The 14260-nt window shown below is 37.8% G+C and overlaps 1 protein-coding gene across 1 annotated transcript in view; it reads right to left on the reverse strand.

The window, feature by feature from the left end:
* Positions 1–3428: 3428 nt before the first annotated feature.
* The window catches only part of ADNP (activity-dependent neuroprotector homeobox), a 19565-nt gene continuing 8733 nt past the window's right edge, over positions 3429–14260 (reverse strand). Inside the window, exons 2-4 of the mRNA XM_009893356.1 lie at positions 11131–11243; positions 9568–9660; positions 3429–7641 (exon numbers count right to left, since the gene is read on the reverse strand). Of these exons, the coding sequence (XP_009891658.1) occupies positions 4501–7641; positions 9568–9660; positions 11131–11243 (3347 nt within the window). The 3' untranslated portion in view covers positions 3429–4500. The remainder of the gene's footprint in view (positions 7642–9567; positions 9661–11130; positions 11244–14260) is intronic.

The following is a 14260-nucleotide window of genomic DNA, read 5'->3' on the forward strand; positions in this document are numbered from 1 at the left end:
AATGGCTCTGCCCCTGCAATGCAGGTTATTGTAATGGATTATTACAAATGAGCTGGTATTACAGAGAGGCTAATTAGTTATGAAAGGAACAAAATACTCTTAGTTATACCAACCTGTTTATCCAAATATCAGCTTCTTTATTAACAGAAATGAAGAGACAGTACACACAACATATTCCTGAAATCTTTTGGTTCTGATAAAAATGAAATAAACTTGTTTAAATACTATAGCAGTGTATGAAATATATGTACTAGAAAATGGTAAACTGTTTACTGAAACTGTATTAGTGGATATTTGAAACCTAATTTCTTGGTGGCAAGAATGATAGAATTTTCCTATAAAAATACTGGGTGAATATTCAGGTTTCTGTCTTGAAAATACATGTCAAATGGTCAAATATTAATTGGCAAGTTCTTGCTACAGAAATGTTACTGCTCAACAGAGGATGGCAGCATTAAATGTCACTTGAACATTCAGTAAGATTAAGAGCTTGTGAAATAAAACTTCAGTGCAGCTATTGCTGCCACATCATGTAAAAGGGTTTGATTGAGTAGAAATCCTCGAGTAGATAAATGGCCAAGTCACAGCACCCAAAAGAAGATGCTGAGACTTTAGTGTCTGATACACCAGATAGAAAACCAGGAGTTTAGCAAAAGCTGTCTGTCTGTCTCTGCTGGAAAGTAGCTGTTTAGTTTGGAGGAAAGCTTGCTGGCTGTAACTGTGCGTCAAGGAGTGAGGGGGAGGGAATGGAAGGAAAGGGGTGTACTAAAAGGAGGAGGAAAAGTGCACTTGGTAATCCCCTACATCTCGACTGCAGGTCAGCGCAACGAACACTGCCTCAAAAGACAGTTATTATAAGCCCATATGAACACACATAGAAATAAAGTGCCATGTGAAATGCAACTACCCTTAACAATCTCACTGTCCTTGCCAGTCTCAGGTATTCCTCAAAAGTAAAATTACAGGTGACACCAGCTCTGGAAGAGTTTTTGTTGTGTAAAGCTGTCTTGTCTCCAGAAACAATCTGTATGCTAATAACTGCCTCCTTCATTCTCAGCTGTTACAACCTTTAGATTTCAGATAGCGTATTTAAGATGGAAAACGCACTTCGCTTTGCTGCAATTCAGGTAAACTGGCTGAAACAAATTATTTAGAGAAGCCTTAATGTTCTTTCTGCTCTGTTGTGCTGGCCAAAGCCTGGACAGACTAGTGTGTTTTCAAGGTCTCGACAGCAGAAGAATTTAAGTGTCAGCTTGAGCTGGCTACTCTGGCAAGCACAGCTGGCATGGTTCTACAGTTCTGCTATAGAACTTCAGTAATGTATGTAGAAATTGGATAACTTCCATTGCATACAATTATAATGGTGTGATAAGATTATACAAACTGGGTTTAAGGTTCCTCCAGTTTTATTGGGCTGTTCACCTCTTCTGCTTTTTGACTTCCTCAAAAATGTGTGGTTAGCCTCAAATCTAGAAAGGCATTCTTGCTAGGCTAAAATCCACATTTGAAGAGTAACTTGTTTGAAATACTAGAAAGTTTATGCCAAAACTTAAAACAACCACCCCCAATCCTTCTTGATATTCCTGGTAAGACAGGCTATTTTTGTACAAGACCTTTAATTTAATCACTATATAAAATAATATTTATCATGGAAGTTTCTGGCAAATGAAGCACTTCTAGAGTTCAGATTTCAGTCTTACTATTCACTGACTACAAACAGGAGTTCTGAATTTGGAAATTTGACTTTAATTATAGAGTTCACTAATATTAAATTAACCTTGCCAGGTATTGAGACAAATATGATGCAGATTCGTAAGATGAGACCCAATTTTTTATTTCATTGCTTAACAGATAAAATGGTAGTACAACAACCATTAAACTGTTGGGTTTTTAAAAAAAATATATTTAACAAATCCCTTAAAGCCTAGATGAAATGAAACAAAACAAATTCTGCAATGTCTTAAGTTTTCAGACAGCAGCCTCCTGTGAAATAGAGCAGCCTCCAGAGAGAGAAAGGAATATAACCAAGTTTTCTTAGCAAGGAATAACCTTTTCTAGGACTTCGAGTGCCTGGTTTTGTTGGGAAAAAGATTACCACCCCATTGACATCTATCAGGGCAGTTAACAAACTCTCAGCTGATTTACTGAAAAGTTATTATCAGCAAGATAGTTCAGAAAGCCTGCTAACAAAATGAGCTGAGGGTCAAGTTTTCTTTTAAGGCAGAGAAACACAAGGAGCTCTTTTGCTGATGTAAATGTCAGAAGTATTTTTCCTGTATGGTTGTTAAAACTTCTAACACTTGCGTGCATAATCAGGAGCCAGTCCAACTTCCACTCCTCTCAGTTAAAAAAACAGAATGAAAGTATGTATCCCTTCTGGGAAGGGGGAAAGGAAGAACAAGACAAACCTAAACCATCTTCATCTAAAGGTAACTGTTTTAAGTCATCACTCCACACACATAATCAGTTCAACAAAACCCAGAAATGCTCATTCCAGCGTCAGCAGCACAAGTTACTTGCAGAACATGAGAACATACACATATTCTCATCTTTGGCTTATGTAGTGGCTTGTTTGTTATACTAGTGGGAAGTACAGTTTATACCTACACAAGACTAGTATGGAGATACCTAAATGTTTGCTCAAGATCTCAGTGAAATGGTTTTCATTAATGAAAATTTCACGGGTCAACTTACTTCTTGTAAAATATCAGAAAGCAGGTACTCCGATATTTGTTAGACATTTGCCTAAATCAAATTATCGCTCTAATTAAGAATAGTTTTGTTCTCATGACAATAACATTCCCTTCAGTAAATTACTGTCTCACTGAGGTTTAGATTATGCAGCTCTCTATTGTACTGCACACTTGCCAAAGTGCAGGACTCGTTTCACCAAACCAATCACTAAAAAATAAAAATCAGTTTGTTAAAATTTAGGTATTCAAATTACTTTCTCTTCTAAAAGCCAAAACAAGGCTGTAGCTTGCAAGGCATGCTCCATGTTTAAATAGTAAGCATTCAAATACCTTCGCTACCATTTACCTTCAATATATAGTTCTTCAGAGGGAGATGTAGTTCTAGATATTTTTTTAGCATGTGGAAATGATCTCCATTCATATAAGTACAAAGGGATGAAAAATGCAAGTAATTCATAGACCTTGTTTCTTCAGGGTGCAGAACAAGCAAATCACTATAGTCCTATTTATAAATTAGTGTTCTAGAATGCCAAAATTAGTTCTGTAGGATTTTCAGTATCTTTCAAGGAGATATGTCTATTCAATAAGAGTACTGTACAGATGTGCCCCAGCAGAGCTGCAGAGCACTTGGCAGGGGAGAAGGAGAAAGGAGGAGAAAAAAAAAAAAAGGAATGAATGTAGCAAGGTGGGATTTACCAAACAGGAATGCAGCACTTGCATGTAATAAAGCAAATATTTACATTAAGCACAATACAGCAATTTATTTAGATGCTTAAATGAAGAATACAAAGGGAAATAAAGATCACAAAATTATACATACTACAACAGTGTGTCATATATTAGATGGTATAAATGAATACAACACCTTGTTGGTGTTAACTAAAGATAAAACTAAATATTCAAAACACAGCACTTTTGTTTCAGTGTGCTGCTTCAACACAATACACTTTTATACAGGTCTAAAAGGTGTCAAAATTAGTAGCTGCAAACTTGTTTCTTGCATGTGACTTTTTTTAGCTTAAAAGATTTCAGAAAATGGCTCTGAAATACGTTTGTCATCAGTTGTAATGTCAAGGATATTCAGAACAAGAAAATTCTATAATACAATAGAGTCCAGATATATTTTTTATGTTGCTGGCCTCCGTTTTGAGATTGTACAAGGTTATGTGCAAAAACTAAGTTTGTCAAAATTCATACTATAGCAGTTTCAAGCTTTTGCTAGGTAAACTAGATACAGCATTTATTACACAGCAGGGCAACACTAAAAAAGAGAAACAAATCTATGATGGGTACACAAGAACAATTTCATAAGCTTCACTTGAATAGGTCTAAAAGACTGTACAAATATACATTTCAACTATTCAGAATGATACATGAAAAAAAATCAATGTCCCCATAGTCTACTATACACGTTGAACTGGTAGCTTGTATGGTTGGCCCTACACTACCATGTGAAAAAGGGTAATGTTTAAAAAGACATACAACTGAACATGTACAAGAGTGAAGTAAATGTTGAAAATGCAGATAAAATAAACCTCTGCTTTTCTCTGTGCATTCTGGAGCCACCAGCTTATCTGTTTTCACATTAAGTTACTGTGCTCATTCCAGCAGGTATCCTCAAGCAAGATTAGCCAACAGCATCCTTAAATAACCACTGGAATAACAGTGGCCACAACCACCACACGCCATGCCCTAGCACTCGAAAGGCAGTACCAGTTAGAATTTAAGCTTAGCAGTCATACTGAAATGAAAGTGTTTAGACAGTTGCAGATTGGATCATCTCACTGACACTTGTGAATGGAGCAGCTTATGCTTGCTGGCTGCTCAGCTCCACACCAGTTAAGCTGCTATGCATCGGTTCTGCTACTCCATCAGTCACACTGTCAAACTGATCTCCATCCTCACTGTCAATTGTGCTATTCTGCCATTCCATCTGCTGATTTGACAAGTTCTCCTCAATCTCTGATGCATTTTTCCATTGCGACTGGTCCTTAGACCAAAACTCTTCTACTTTTCCATAGGAACGATTCTTCCACTTTGACTGTTCTTCATCACTTTCAGATCCACCCCCTTTTGTCTCAACAGTCGGTTTACTGCTACCAGCATCTTCACTTTGGGAGGATTCATCTGTCCACGCTTCTGGTTTTACTTCCGATGTATTATCTTCAAAATCAGACACCTGCTGAGAACCAGGCCCACTTTCGGACTGTGAAGCTCCATCTTTCCATTCAACAGCATCATCCTGATCATCCTGCTCACCTTCGCTATCTGAAACGTCACCTACCAGTTTTGCTGGTTCTTCAGCAGAAATAATCTCTTCATATTTAGAGCTTTCCTCTTGTTTTTGATCAGGCTTCTCTGGAGACTGCAATGTATTTTCTTCAATGATTTCCTTGGATATGCTGTCCTCTGGGTTTTCCGTGATGCTATCAGAAGAGGTTTTCCCACCAACGTCAGAAATGCGCTGACCAAATGGACTACCGCTTTCATTGTATTCCTCTTCTATATTTTCATAGCTGTCTGAGGAACTTTCATTGTCTTTTTCTAAGTTTATTTTTTTATCAACAGTTTTACTAACATTGACTCTGGAATTCTTTTCATCGTGGTTTTCAAACAGCCATTCAGCATCAAAATCCATTTCATGTTTAACCTTGTTTAACTCTTTCATATTGAAACCAAGCAGCACACCAGGTTTGTATTTTTCACAATCTCTAACACATTTCTTCCTTTTGTTACTAAAATGAGACGCAATATCAGATTTCCACAGCCACAAACTGGCAGCCAGTTTTTCAATCTCTCTCCTAGTGGGATATGGTTGCTTATTAAAATATTTTGTAAGAAATGTTTTCCTGGCTTCATAGGAATCATCTTCATGACCCTTGGGGTCCAATGCTAGAACTACAGGTTCTTCGGGCTTCTCCTCAAAGGCCGAGGGGGAGTCGTCATCATCCATTTTCCTTTTCTTCATTAGTGAGAATTCCATGTGTTCGTAAGTACGTTTTACAGGTGCTATGGCTGGAGACTGACTTAGCCGAGATGACGAAGTACCTTTGTCCTGGCCATTCTGAGTCTTCCCAACACCTCTGCAGTGAACAAGGTGCAGCGTTATAGTTGAGGCAGTCATGTTACTAGTATATACACCAAGGCAATGAATGCATTTGTAGGTTAGCTTTTTCTCAACTGGATGAACTGTCTGAATTACTTGATGCCTCTCCCGTAGATGATGTGCAAGTGCATCAGAGATGGGTCCTTTTAGGATTGAAAAGCACAGAGGACAGAGAGTCTTCCCCACGTCTTTTTTGTAGGGAACGGCTGCTTGTGGAGAACTTTTTACAGGTACATCAGACTTCTCCTGGATTTTTGGCTGTGGTTTCGGAGGAACCGGGGGAGTATTCTGAGCATGGTAAGCTACAGATTCAGCGGGAGCATCTCTCAGGTTGTAGGTGGTCACAAGAAGATGTATATTCGTGTGACTACCCTGCTGCAATGTCAAATCAAAGGTTAGAGTAGAATCAGTTTTAGGTCCCATTTCTTCATCAACGTGAACCATTCGCATATGAGCAGCCATCTTTTCAACATCATTGAAGGTTGAACGGCAATACGGACAAGACAGACCATGTATTAACATATGATTAAGCAATGTATCAGTGGGTAAATAGCGATTACAGTATAGACATTTGCTAGTGAAATTGTGTATTTTCATTATATAGTTAGCTACTGCAGGCACCTTTTCAGCCTTGTGCTCCTTTTCAAAGTGGACACTATACACATTTTCAGGAAACAGCTCATTACAGATTGTACAGATTTTCCACTTCTGTGTGGATGATGTATTGACAGCGGAAGGACCTGTAGCAGCTACAGGAGATTTCGAGCCAGACTGACCTAATACTCTTGAAGCTGCCTGTGACTGAGATAATGACGTCTGTTTCAACTGAGCTGATGAAAGAGAAGATGAATTGGCAGACTGAAGAGAGTATCTTGCAGAGGCCTGTGATCTCTGTTCCCCTCCAAGAGTATAAGGCCTTCCATTTCCACTTGCTGAAAACTGTTTCATTGTTTGCGATTGCTGCGGAATAGAAACTGGTGCGTTACCACTTAAGTTTAGCCTTCCCCCCGGCTGACCAACATAACTGGGTGGTACTGATTTGACTCCGTAATTGTTTTGTTGTAGGTGAACATTTGACATCATATTCACTCCTGCGGAATTTAATGTAGGCTTTGGTATAGTGAGTCTGTTCATCATCTGTTGCGACGAAAGAGATCGAACACTTCCAGGGGAAAGGGGACCCATCCTCTGAGGGAGTCCCATAGGCTTTTTATCCTGTGGTTTTGGAGCTATTAGCATCAAAGGTTTAGATCTTGGAACCACTACATTAGTGTGACCTATCATTGCTGTTACCTGATATCCTATGCGTTCATGGTCTTCGATAACATGCTGTACTAAAGCTTCGTATGATTTCGGCATAAAAAGGCATCTTTTGCAGTGAATACTACCCTCCTCTCGGGTACTGGAACTTAACGGAACTGCACCATTGAGTGACTTTTCACCTCCCTTTGCTACGTAAGGAGCAGCAACATGCTGAAAATGTTCCCTGTAAATGTGCTTTCTAACTATTTCATACAGAGGATCTCGGTAAGTGCACTTCTTACAGTAATAAACAGCTTGTTCTACACTGTCAGCCTGCTTAGGTTTAAGGCTATCATGTTTGTTTTTATCTTTAAAAGTGCTGATGCCTCCACTCGGTGTATTGGCATTTGGAGCATGAAATATTTTAATGTGCGTTTCCAAAGTCTTTTTGTCCGCATTGAAAGTACAGTAAGGACAATTAAGGAGAATCCTATTTTCAAAGTCTTCACTATGAACATTCCGGAAGTGGCTTTTGTACGCTGAAAAGAACTTCGAGGAAAATGGACATGCACTGCAGCAAAAGGGCTTTGTCCGATAGTCCTTAAAACAAAGAACAAAGCAGAAACTAAATATTGAAAAGCAGTTTTTAGAAAAACAACATCCATGATCTTCTCTAAACAATAACGTTTCTAAATAATAGTCAAGACCCACTGCAACAGTCTCAAACCTTTAGATTAATTTCTTCTCCCCAATTTTTGGCCTGCAGATCAGGCCCTAAAAAGTCTGAACATCTGAACACACATGTGATGTGGCGAGTGACAATTTAGAGGTCACTCAAGAGTTTGACCATAAACTCAGCATGCAAAGCTAAATCATAAGCATCTTTCCCCACCAGTCAAAAAAGAGCCTCATTCTCTGCAGCTGAGCTGCATGAAAAAGTTCACCCTAAGCTCATTTCCAGGGGGAAAGGCAAACATGGCTGAGTAGGAATGAGACTCTATCCAGAAGACAAGTTACTTCCCATCAAAACCTACCATTTACAGATATGACTGATACATAACTTCAGCTATTTCAGTGTCTTAATCCATTACAAACTTTTATATAAAAGACGCTCTAAAAAAAGTCATATACTAAGGCTACACAAGCCCTTAAAGCCACCAAGCCTTTTCCTTCTGATCAAAGCACAAACCTGATTTTTAAAAGAATCTTGAAAAAAAGAAAAAGAAAAGGTATTTGAAAATTCCACACTTGCAGTTTCCCTGCACCCTTTATCTTTGTTATATTTAACATGTTGCTGATGCAGTTCTTGTCAACTGTTGTAACAGAAACTAAAGTAACATTGGCCTTCGAGATAGCCACAAGCAGTCTGGCATTTCAGATGAGATAAGACATGAAATTCAAATAGTTACAAACATTCATCATGAGTGTCAAAACAAGTCTTGTGCATCAAGCTACACATAGATCATTTGAAGTAGCTGGAGAGTTGTACTGTCCCTCTGCATAACTAAGTAGGAGCATATGCTTCTGTCCACCTTCTGAAGCCTCAGACAGCTCATAGGCTAGAGACTACGTATAACAAAGCAAACTAAACAAAAGCTGTCTCCTTTTATTTTACAATTTTTATTCTGGAATTAACTAGAAAAAGGACAAGATCAGTATATTTTATGGAACACAGTAATAGAGGGACATTTTTAGATTAACACTCCACTAGGAATCCATCATAATACAGGTTCCCATTTCCTGTAAGAGCAATACCTAATCTTTCAGATGCTAAAGGAGGGCTCATTTTGTAGAGAGATTTCTCACTTTCTCACTGTTCTGTCAGTGCTGGTATTACTCTATATTGTACCATCTGTAGAGGCTACGGCAGTGCACATGACTTGCCTCAAATGTGTATAATCAGAATCAATTATTATTTCCTCCCTCCACTTCTAGCTCAATTCAAAGTTCCTTTATTACTGTCTCAGAAACATCTAAAAAGTAAGACTTCCAGTGTCACTTCATTCTGCTGTATAGCACTATATATGCCTAAAACCACATCTCTTACTCAGATTATGAGTCTTCAGATGTGGCAGACAGCTAACAGAGCTACAACAGTGGAGAGAGCAGCAGTTAGATGAGTTCATTTAAACTTTTTCTGAAATGATGAAAACAGATAATAAAATGTTTAAGGAAAGGTAAAAAACTTCTCACGAACTGTATAAAATTGTTGATCTTTTGACTGGAAAGATGGTGAAATTGTGCTAAGCTTGAAAACAGATGGGCTCTTAATATGTAGTTGTCAAAGGGCAAGTAAGATTTCTTGACCAATCCGTTCTCCAGTATTTGGCTACCCATGCTACTAAGACAGAGACCAGGATTATTACTTAAAAAAAAAAACAACACAGCTTCTTGCTGACCCTTAAACTGACAACAAATGAAGATCAATGGGTAAAACTGCAGGAAAAGCTCTTGGCGTATTTGTGAACCACCCTGTAGTACGAACCCTCTTCAGAATCAGATGTGTCAACAGAAACTATTACCAACCTGATTTTTTGTAAGCGATGGGTCCCACAATCCTACATCTTCCCATGTAGTGTTTTTCAAATAAAAGTCATTAGGTTCAAACTGCTTAAAATCCTGGAGAAGATGGGAAGAGAATACAGAGAATCAAACCCAAAGATCAACTGCTCCCTTAAGCAACTCTGCTTGGCATCAATGCAGTCCTCTCAAATGCTGCTGGCAAATAGTAGATATTGTTAATTCAAGGAAGCGTGGGTATTTAAGATGCACCTCTTTGGAGGCCGAGAGCTGTGAATAGTCTCAATATCACAAAACACCTGAAGAACTTTTTTCAGTACTCATATTCCTAATTAACCCAAGACTGTAATTACATACCTGCCCCATTTTCAAAAGCAGTCATGGAGAAAAGAATTCCAGGCCTAATGCTGTACAGTTAAGATCATATAGATGCTTTACCATAACTCTGATGTTTGTTTGGTTTGGGGATTTTTTTTTTGAGGGAGTGGAGGGTGTTCGTTGTTTGATTGGTTTTAGGAGTTTTTTATTACTTTAATTTTACACAGAAATTCAGATAAAAGTTTTAAAAGTTTAACTACATGTGTGATGTCCAAGAAGCCCAATTCCTATTAAAAATAACTTTATGAAGTACTTTGGCATTTCATCTTTGGCATATAAGTCAGCAGCACTTAAAGACTCAAAACCAGTATTTCCACAGAAATTAATACTTGTCCCAGTTCAGAATTTTACCCTTAAAAATTATACTTGCTCCACAAATTTATCAAGCAGGAAGGACTGGCATTTCTTTCTGTTACGCATCTCACTTAAATGCTCTTTATAGAGACTCTAACAGAAAAGCCAAAGCAAACAGGTCATAATTTGCTGAATACTCTAAAGAGTTGAAGTATGTGAATTGACAGTACAAAAGTCAGTGTTCAGAAGAGAAAGCTGCGTTTTTGTGATGACAGTTATGAAGTTTGTCCAGAAAAGTAGCACAAATACCCTTCCCTTCTAGCAACTAACACAGGTACAAAAGTGATTCTTTAACCTGATGACCTACTGTTCAGCACTGACAAACGCTTCTTGAAGACCTCAGAACCATCTTCTGTCCCCCAAGAAGATCCTATACCACACCTAGTTTTTCCTTCATTCCTAACTTTTCAGTTAGCAAATGCTACTTAAAAAATCCAACATAAACAAAAGACAACCTACCTTCAGTATATATCCAGTCAGTCACACATAGCCTGAAGCTTACCTTGTCTCTGCTAAACTTTCTAAAAAGTGTTTACAGGTACATTTTAGCTCAAGTTATTGAAAGTTCTACTTTGTGTAAAACTTAAAAAGCAATGCAGAGGTAGTAATGCTTGAACAACAAGGCTCAAATGGAATCTCAGAATCATTCTCAGAAGCTGATGAGAACAGAGGAATATGGTGGGGGAACCAGATATAGGGGATTCCTTCAAAATTCACAGTAAAAAAAGGAACATTTTGGTCTAAACCCAACAATATCATACAGCAAAGCCCTCACAGTCCCACTAGCTTTGGAGCATTTTAACTCCAACTACAACACTTGGGAGGTATCATACTTACTTCTATATGTTCTTTACAGTATTCCAAACCAATGTCACTAAGTATTTTTTTCACAGTTTTCCGGGCCTTTCTTAAACTGCCAAGGTTGTTGACAGGAAGTTGGAACATAGTTTCTATTGAAAAAGAAAGTAAGAGAAAAGGTTTAAGTCAAATGTTTTTTGTCTGAGAGAACACTGCATTTTTAATTATTAGTAATTTTCTGTCTCATTTTACCCCTATAACTCAGTATCAGAGCTGTACTATTAACTAAGAAGCTACCGTATTTTTTGTCTGATTTGTTCTTAAATGAGGCTGGCCACAAAGCTAGATACTGTCAGTTTGTCAAACTTCAGAGAGCAGTTAAAAACCCAACACACTGATGTAGCAACTATTGCATCAGCTGCATCTGGCAATAACTTTTTTTTTTAAAACAAACGTGAATTTACATGAAATTTACCCCCTGTGCTGAAGTACTTAAAACCTCAATTTATCTTTTGTGCATACATATCCTAACTGATTTGAAAATTAGTAAGTTGAGCTTCAAGGTTTGTGTCAGTCTTGTAATAGATTTAATAGTATCTCTTCGGTGAGAAAGATGCTTCTTGCATTCAACTGTAGGTAGGATAAGAAATTAATACTGTTTCCTCCACTTGCTGTATTTATAGCTTTAAATGGCTGATAAGCTGTTTAGCGTGCATCCTTCTTTTATTAAGATGAGATCTGAAAGCTTTGTTCGAGTCCTTCAGAGATATAAATCACTAGAAAAAGAACAAGAGATGGCTCAACACCTCCAAGTGTAGCTGGACATTTTCAGCTTACAAGACAACCCTCCCTTTCAGTTCCCCACACAGAAGATAGCTAATTCCAATTAAACTGTCTGTTAATGACTGGGGCTATACAGCTAAAAGAAAATCTAAAATATTAAGATATGTGGATTCCCAGATTCATCCATTATCACTTAAGATTTCTTCCAAATGCTAGTAACTAGTTTTATTTTGTATATACAGGAGTTCTCAGTCTGCATGCTGCTGTCGTTACAGTAAGCGCTTGTTCAGCTACAGATCCATCATCAACACGTCACCTGCATTTTAAGAAGGTGCAAAATGGCAGAATTGTGAAAGTCCCTGACAACATACAGTTATTTTGGAAGTGAGAGGGGGTGGAGCCAGCAATGAAAAGGTAGGCTTTTCTCAAAGGAAAGGGGAGGAAGCTTCTTACACAGCAAGAGAGTGTCAGAGTTGTTACCTCGTTCCCTAGGCTTTAATGGTCCAATGTCTGTTGCATAAAGAGTATCACCTCAGAAGATAAAAGCTGCATTTTTGATCCATTAATATTTCCGTGAGCCAATTCAGAAACGTTGCTTTATTTGACCAATGAAAGGTTTGATTCATATCAACAAATTAATTCACTGTAAGGCCAAAGACTACCTACATCAACTCAAAAATAGGCTTTTTTTTTTTTGTTAGAAGCTTGAAAGTATTTTTAACACTTTCAAGCAGAAACCTAGAATGCAGAGTTAACAGAAGTTTGCAGCCATTAAGTATCTGAGTTAGACAAAAATTCTCCCCTTTTATCATGAGATCAAGGGCAGTTGCTAAGCTGCAAAGAGCTTACTAAGAATTTTTCTCAAGAAATCAAACCCAAGCTTTCTATGTGCACTATCAGGCATACTTGTCTGTTCACACACTAACCTTTTTATTTTCATACTCCTACCAACTTCTACTGGATAATGCTTTAAGGTAGTCACTAACAACTTACTATTCCATGATTTCCCCAACAACACTGTTTAGTTTCAGAAATATACAAAACTGTCAGTTCTGCATGTGACAGGGCTAATACAAACCACTTCAATCGGTTTCACAGTCTACAAGGAGTGCTGCTAGCACGTCTCACTAGGCTCGAGTCTCCTCAAATTCAATGAATTCAGAAGTAGCTCCTGAGTAAGAGCAGAAAGCTACCACGACATTTAGGATTCATATCACAACTATAGATTAGGAATTAAGTGGAAACAAGCCTGAGTTTATACATAGATCTACAGGAAGTTTTCAGAAGTACCAAAGCAACTCCGATTGTTAAGCATTTTGGTACCTGTATCAGGCTGGCCGCTGTCACAGATTACCAGAAGCAAATACAGTGTCATTTTGACACCCCTGTATGAAAACTAGGAAACCAAAGAAAAGAAAAGTTTAGACTTAGTCTATAAGTCTCAGGGATTCCAAATTACTCAGTTATAGTATTTGCAGTAATGAGGTCACTTAGACACATCATGCAAAGTGACTAACCATAGTAATTTACAACAACATAGGCCAGAAGAAAAGTATTTCAGTGTTCTGTATTAATTTCTTCCAAGTAACTCTTGTTTAGAGAATTTAGTATGATCAAAACCATCTCAATTTCTTCACATACAAAACTCTAAATGCAAGTATATTCATTTTTGCACCAGCAGAGGTGTTTCAGCTAACTCTAGTCTCTGTGAAAAGGATTAGAATTGGAAAAAATTTAGAATTAAGTTCACATGAGAAGTAGCTTATCTGGCACCTTTCATTTTAGTGAAACTCAAACCCACTTGAATAATATGAAGAATTAGAATTCTACTGAAATACCGTATAGGTAGATTCACTTACAAGTCTCATAACATGGACCCTAATCAGGCTCTGGAGAGCACTTCTACAGGCGCTCTTTGCCGTCCCAGAGAAGGCAAGGATCAAATAGATCATGGCAGTAAACTACTCTCTCTTCCCAGTTATTCCCTCTGAAGCCTCTAATGACTTTGTATGGGAAATCATGAACGGCTCTTTTTTTTATGCTGTATCCACTCTCATCTGTACTCTTTTATAATCAAGTATTTCATCTGCAATTATAAACAATACCCAGGCCTAAGACATTTTCCCTCTCTATGCAAGAGTGAATGTGATTGTTCGAATAATTAGTGATTCATGTCATCCTTTCAGAATGCTACTCACTCCTGCCCAGTGAATTATTTTTAATCCTCATAAAGGACTAGGAAATAAGGTTTGAATCTGAGTTTCTAACTTCTTGTTACTTTGAAAACTGACACAGGCAAATCAGTTATTTTATCAAAATCTGTGTTCAAGCTTACAGTTCCTTTATCAGATTTTTCTGATCAAGTTCTGAATTTATCCACATGCCC

The sequence above is a fragment of the Charadrius vociferus genome, unplaced genomic scaffold, assembly GCF_000708025.1.
Source record: "Charadrius vociferus isolate BGI_N301 unplaced genomic scaffold, ASM70802v2 scaffold259, whole genome shotgun sequence".
Classification (NCBI taxonomy): Eukaryota; Metazoa; Chordata; class Aves; order Charadriiformes; family Charadriidae; genus Charadrius; species Charadrius vociferus.